The sequence below is a fragment of the Phallusia mammillata genome, chromosome 5 (genome assembly GCF_965637545.1).
Source record: "Phallusia mammillata chromosome 5, kaPhaMamm4.hap1.1, whole genome shotgun sequence".
Taxonomy (NCBI): Eukaryota; Metazoa; Chordata; class Ascidiacea; order Phlebobranchia; family Ascidiidae; genus Phallusia; species Phallusia mammillata.
Window position 1 is genome coordinate 27,269,979 of NC_137256.1, and position 7,501 is coordinate 27,277,479.

Genomic DNA, 7,501 nt, shown 5'->3' on the forward strand with positions numbered 1-7,501 from the left:
CATTGCAATGATAAAGACCGTCTTCAAAAAAAGGCCAGATTGGTAATATATAGACCTGACTGGACACCCATAATTTGTGTCCAATCTCAAAACAACCTATTCTGAATGTCCCATTTAAACCATTTTACTCACAAATCAAACCCCAAAGAATCCCGTGTGTTGCTTTGAGCAGAGTTGACAAATGGGCTATTTTCCCGCCCAAATTGGCTGGTTTTTGACTAAGGTCGCGGATTGTTTTCATGACATGCGGTTTGCCTGTTTCAGCGGGTTTTAAAAAGAATCTTTTTTAGCCCCTTTGCGCGCATTCTGAACATAGACAAGAAAATAATAACACTTTACAATTATCCATAATTGGAATGCTTGGAAGACCGGCTGGATTCCGTACAACGCCTTCCATAGGCCTGGGGTACTATGATTTGTATATGAGTGTGTCGCAATCACTGGTCTGTATGAAAGCTGTTATAAATTTATGTTCATCATAACTTTGCAATTATTTTAGATTTAAATTGAGCTTTTTTGACAAAGATTTTGGCGGTTTTTAGAGATGATTTGGCAACACTGCATTTACGTTGCGTAGTAGCCCAAGAAAAATGGCGTAAGAGCTATAGCTCTTGGTATTTCGCGAAACAGAGGAAGCTATTGCTTCTGAGAAACAATAATGGTGTAACACCGGCCAACCCTTACGCTATTCGTGTATGACAGATGTCTAGCCATTTGAAATGAGACTCGATTTTCGTGTCTATTTTTGCCAACGACCCTAGGTCACTTACTTCATGAGAAATGTCGACCCTCGAACATTTTTTCGATTAGGTAAAAGCAACTTTTGATCACAAACCCACCAGGAACGTTAACAGAGGCGTTGGCCTTATAAAATTACTTTTTTCACACAGTATGCTCCTTACCGTTATAGTTAGTAGCTTTTGTATGGAAATGAGTTGGATGGTGAAAAAAAATACTCATTTGATCCACTGTAAACAAAATTGTATCGATTTATAACCTAAACGACATATACTGAACATTTAGAAAGGCTTTTATTTCAACAACTGATTCTTCAGTGAAGAACTTTAATAAAGATTATGTAGGACTAACACTTGTTCAGTTGAACCCAATCTTTGCCCAAGCATGGACGCTGATATTACGACTTGAGTAAGTCGCGGTAGATATGCTTGAGAGTTATATTTGTGTGACAAAAAAAGAAAGAAAAACAAAGTTGTTGCATGCTTTTCTTGTGTTATAACTAGGGCTTGTGTGAAATGCTTGTTCGGCAAAAACACAGAGCATTAGTAACACCAATACATTATCCAGGATAGATCGTTCAGACCAATCTAAACATAACTTGACTTTTTTATTTGCACAAAAGGTACATTGGGCATCGATCTATACGTAATTTGTAATTTTTGACATTATTTTTTTAGCAACCTTTTAAAAGTCATTTTCCGAAACATTGCAGTTGTGCTTGGTAGCAATTACACAGTTTCAATCCGTGTAATTATAAGAGGTAACATTATCTTACAATGGTCGGTTTGTAAATGTAAACCTGAACCCTAACGTATACCACAATGTAACATACACAATGAAACGACAAAACGTCCCTTTGAAACTGGGTCGCAGGCCCAGCGCTCTAACAATCAGTGGTGTATTCAATACTGTAGTCCAAATTCTATGCCATGCATGATCAACAACCGCTGCATGATCAACATCCGTGGATATAATACGAATTCGAATCAGCTGCATAGAGGATTATTTGTTAGACAGGATGTGTATTTGCCAGTTGTTTGTTTCTAACCGCGGCCCCATTGTATGTGAATTATTTATCACTTCCCTAAAGCGGACTAATTTGGCTAGTTTCCGTGAAAATTATCAACGTTCTATCGTACACTTTCGCTTGCACTCATCCGCGCTAGCTTTTGATTGCGAATAGGAACTATAAAGAGGCCCAAACTACCACTGTTTTCACTATGTAAACTGGTAAATAAAAATATATATATTCTGTTGAAATCAACATTTTACTGTGTATAATAGAGTTTTACCAAAGGACTGTACGCCCCGCGTGGGACAAATTAACTTTTTAGGATGTCTTGGTCAAATCTTACCATGCTTTGTACATATTATTTTTGTTTCTTTCTAATTCCATGTTTTTTATTATGTTTAAATCACATTATTACAGTTTAGTTTTTTTTTGGCCAAAAAAGAAGTTTTTGAAAAATAATAGGACACTTTGGAACACTATGCACGGATCTGTTCATAAGTTTAATGACCAATTTAAAGGCCCAAATAGACGTAAAAAGCGGCATGCTTGATTAATGAAATGCTTCGGCAAATGTTCTTGCCATTTGAAGGGCCACATCAGTTACATTCGTTTGTAACCATCAAAATCACAAATACAAGATTGATAAAAAAGTGCGAAACAAGCGTCGCGTTTGAATAAGCCGATATATTCGTCATTGAAATAATACACTTTAATCACCATATTGGATATCTTGGTTAAGTGCGGCAAAGGCAAAGACACAAACATTTTTAGAAACAATGTCTGACAAACAAATGATTTTTCGTTTGGACCAAAAAATATGTTGGGATTAGGCGAATATCAGAATTAACGGAAGTTGAATTATTTAAAGCCTTACCACATTACAAATCATTTGTTCCCTAAGTTTTGCCCGAATTAGGCGAAGATCCGGTTTGACTGAGATTTACTATAGCATATTACTGTAACCGTTTATGTTTTTGTGTATTTCAGTCTTTGCGTCGTATCAAGCGATCAGACAAACGGGGTGCGGAATCCGTTACAGAAGAAAAGTTTACGATTCTCTTTCAATCTCGTTTCAGTGTCGGTGGAAATGAGCTTGTTTTCCAAGTCCGGGTAAGATAACGTCCTTTGCTGCATCTGTTGTTGTCAACTAGATCAGGGGTCGGCAACCTTTTTTGTACTGCGGACCGGTTTTGAACGTGAAATTTAATCACGGACCGGCGTTCAAAAAACTACCAATGTGTAGCATTAAAACAAATCATTTTAACATCCGTGGATGCACGGGGAAAATATTTCAAAGCATTTAACCTGAAAAAGTATACGGCCCGGTAACGAACTCCTCAAAGACCGGCACCGGCGGTTGCCGACCACTGAACTAGATTGAAAATTAAAGTAAATTTACCCGTTGCGAATAAGTACAAGTATCCAGAACACAAATTGGAGAGTTTTTTATTTCCCGCATCTTGTTATACAGTGAAGAACGTCTCTTCGGTCGTAAAGCCTTCAGTTCCTGATAACACTACAATAATATTCCATCTATCCTCACATAATTGCACATCTCCTATCTACGTATTTGCTGGTGTTAGTAATCTTTGCTTTACGACTAAGGACCGCACGATCTTTTACAAAAATGTTTTGAAACCTCTATATTTTATACCATCCTTTGAACAAGCAGAGTGCTTTGAGCCGTTTTGAAAAAAAAGCCTCCGCCCTTTCAGTTTTGGGGAGAAATTGGAGAAAAATCCGGTTTTGGATGGGTTTTCACTGGAAAATTCTCCAATCTTTAACATAACCTACTTGGAACTAGAGGAGTGTATAGATAAAAAAATTTGCCCAAAAAAAAAAAAAATAAAAAAAAAAAAATAAATAAAACATACGAAACGCATCTTCCCAAGAACTGGATGTTATATTTTTCGTTGTGGTAAAATGTAGAAAAAACAAAATGGTTAAAGGGTGAATTTGTATATTTTATTTCCGAAGACCCAATCACGTGCTAGAGTATGTTACCTAGCAACAAGAAACTGCTTGTTATGTGAAACAGCAGTCAGGGTTACTATTGTACAAACCTTTTCAAGTTAAAAACCTATTGATCCAGCCGGTGGGTGTGTACAGAGATTAAAAGTATACCACCTAACACTTCTAACATTGCTTTGCAATCTTGCACCAACACAGACCCTCTCCCTTCCCGTGGTCGTTATCGTGCATGGCAACCAGGAGGCCAACGCAGCAGCCAGTATACTGTGGGATAACGCCTTTGCTGAGCAGGTACGTGGTTTTTCGACTATACTAACCGATGTGTGATTTTTCTCTACAGCCTTACACCACGTCTCTGCCTGTTGTGGTGATCGTTAACGTTAGCCAGGAATGCAACGCGCGGGGCACAGTCCTATGGGACAACGCATTTTCAGCTAAGGTATCACTGGGCTCTGACGGTTGTCGATAATTCGGCACGACCGTCAGCCAATCAAATTGTTGAACCTGATCACGTGAGGATAATTTGGCAGTGTTTAGTGTAATTAGCGCACGTAGCAATATGGATGTCTATAATTTGCATGTTAGCTGTTTTTGGTCATCCACAAATTGTTCGTTCGTGATATCGCCCGTGACGTGCATTGCACCCTGTAATAGTGTTGTAATTAATAGCATTGTGTGACAGTTATTTGGAAATTCAGAAAAAAGAAAATTACCCACTAGGGTGCTAAAACCTTGACACTTTTTCTCTGACTGGCGTAAACCGGTTTCGTAACAATATTGTAGGAAATATAAAAAAATAAAATTGAATTTAAAATAGAAAACGGAAATTAACTTACTGGGGTGCAGCAGCTTTAACACTTTTTTGCTTTGCCTTAGGTAAAGATGTTTTGTTATCTTTTTCATCCATACATTTTCTTGCATAAAAAATAGAATTTATTTCAAAGTTTTTATCTGTCGTATTGAGTCTCTGGTGACTCGTGATTTATAATATACTACACACTGTGGGCCTTAAAATGTTTTTTTTAAGTTTTGGTGAAAAATGGGCACTTCAACCAAAAACTTTCTGCATTGAAATAATAAATCAGTTATAAGCACCAGCCCTAAAATTAAGTTCGCAAGTAGAAAACAAAGTAGTAGAAATATTATGTGAAGTTTTGCTTGCAAGTCTTTTAGATTGATTTGACAATTGCGACCGTAATTATGCGCTTTACGAGCCATTTAACAGAAACCATTGCTCAATCATGACATTACTGATTGACCTTACTTAGCTTAATTATCGTTTGCATTTTGACCTGGAAATAATTACTGTTGTACACATAATTACATGCATGTCGGTTTTGTACAGTATTGCAAACAACAGGCGTAAGGTTTGTAATTAATGTTTTTAATTTGATTATAGTTGTTTTATTAAGTAGTTGTTTGTGGAATAAGTAGCTGTTGTAGCTTTTTTGTTCTATTTGTGTGCATAAGACCAGTATAGTTGTTAGAAAAGTAGGATAAAAGTGTTTTATTGCGTGTTTTACAAACGTATTTAAATGTATAAATAACACAGCAACTACTGAATTTCCAACAAAATTTTATGTGGCCTTATGTAAGAATTTTGTAATTGACATTCCACAGTATAATATCATTTTTACTTTTTTTGATTAAAAATGTTTTAATGGCCCACTCCCCTTTAAAATCGTTATTTGTTTCGGCAACTTTTGACACTTACCTTTAATCATATACAACTTGTAGGGTCGCATACCGTTTCACATCCCGGACAAGGTTCCGTGGTGCAAGTTGATTGACACATTGGACTGCAAATGGAAACACGAATGCCACAGCAGCAAGGGACTTACACCGCAGGCCAAACAATATCTCGCCTACAAAGTCTTCAGTAAGTAATCAAATCGAAAAATCTTAAAGGACAACCGAAACTTGTAATTTATTAAAGGAAAACCTTAATTGTGGAAATTTTAGAATATGAGAACATTGATATTAATAAACATGATTGGGCAGGTTAAATTTTCCCACTAGCAGCTAACCAATGGACATTAATCACATCTACGCTTATTGTAACCTAAACCTCATTCATAAACTTGACTTTAAAGATAAGTTTTAGGGAATTAAATCAGATATTATTAGTGGTTTCAACTTTATTCAGTCAACAAATTGTCGGTGCCCAAAAAACAGCCCTATCGTAAAGAACTGTTTTAAATTCAAGCTCTTGTTTTTACAAACAGTAAAATGATATTTAAAGAAAAAAAATGTGAACGGTTTTAACACTTTTTTTTGTACAGGACAAAATATACCTCCCAATTCGGACAAGCATATCTCTTGGGCCCAGTTTAACCGAGAGCCGTTGCCGAATCGCAATTTTACTTTTTGGCAATGGTTCAACGGGGTAATGGAACTGTCGAAAAGCAAACACTTGCAGCAACATTGGAACGATGGGTGAGTGTTTTTTCGGGCTCAGAATGGCTCACAGTTTAGTATAGGAGCGTTTTATCTTTAAGAGTATATTGCATTTTCGCTGACAATTTTCCACAAAGCCATGTTTCTTTATATATATCGTTGGCAATTCTCAACCTTTTTGCTACAGCAACTTATATAAAGCTTACAAAAACACTGGCTTGGTTGTAAAAGTTGTGTTCGTTAGTTGAAATTGCAGCGTAGACTATTGTTGTAGTTTTAATAAATTTTACAACTCAATGATTTATGATATAACGCATAAAAGTTTCAAAAAGAAAGGCCTGAATTTTAGGTTTGTTTAGTTTTAAGTCGAATTTTAGGTGATAACCGATCCTAATTCCAAGAGTTTTTTCTATCATTGGTCGTATTTTCGCAGAGCGATCATCGGATTTATCGGCAAGGCAGAATCACAGGACAAACTTCTCTCGAAACCGTGTTCGACGTTTCTGCTTAGATATTCTGATTCCGAGATTGGCGGCCTTACCATAGCTTGGGTAGCTGAATCCGAAAAAGGTACACAGAAAGGCCTGCATATTCTCCACACATTTATTCATTAGCGAATGTATTACATTCTTGCAATGGAAACAGTACTTCTTTGTCCATTGAAGGGGTTTTATGACATTGGCACATAAGTTGCTTTTCTGTTAATTTTTTGACCAAAACATTTCTGTTTACAAGCGTAGTTTTTGACCAAACATGTTGTTATAATCAATGCAACCTGAGTTTTTAAACCAATGTGAACATTAGAAGTACAATATTCACTTGACTGTAGACTGGCCCTAATCAAAACACAAGCCATCGCTTGGTTTCTGTTTTTCGAAGCCAACTAATGCTACGCTTGTATCACACAGGTATAGCCCGGGTATGGAATCTGCAACCTCAAACTCTGCGGGATTACGGCATCCGATCTCTGGCCGATCGAATCAAGGATCTCGATCAACTGATGTACATATGCAAGATAGACGATGCGACACAGACCAAGGACGAAGTGTTTGGACAGTACTACAGCAAAACTATTAGCAGTTCGCGTAAGTCACGCTTGCTTTGTGCTTTAATTTAAGCAAAGATGAGTTTTTTTAGTGGCATGCAAAGGCTACGTTAGCATGTTTTGTTAAATAGTAATAGTAATGGTAAAAGTGTGTACACAAGAAAGATTTTTGAACAAATTTCAGTGTTTTAACCTCATAAGTGTCGTTCAGTTTGAGAAACCATAGTGCGGGGTACTGTTTCTTAAATTTTTGCTAAGATTGACCTAATCTGCCAAAAAATCTAGTTCCCATTATTTACCCCAATGCCTCTCACCTTCAAAAAAGTAAACGTAGGCAA

General features: G+C 36.8%; 1 protein-coding gene across 1 annotated transcript; it reads left to right on the forward strand.

Annotated features, from left to right (window-relative positions):
• Positions 1–590: 590 nt before the first annotated feature.
• LOC145229754 (signal transducer and activator of transcription 5B-like) lies at positions 591–7,250 on the forward strand. The gene is made up of 7 exons (XM_080095080.1): positions 591–595; positions 2,689–2,860; positions 3,920–4,012; positions 5,459–5,600; positions 6,004–6,157; positions 6,552–6,688; positions 7,027–7,250. Exons 1-7 carry the CDS (start codon positions 591–593, stop codon positions 7,233–7,235), a joined length of 912 nt encoding a protein of 303 aa, XP_079951206.1. The 3' UTR covers positions 7,236–7,250.
• Positions 7,251–7,501: the final 251 nt, after the last annotated feature.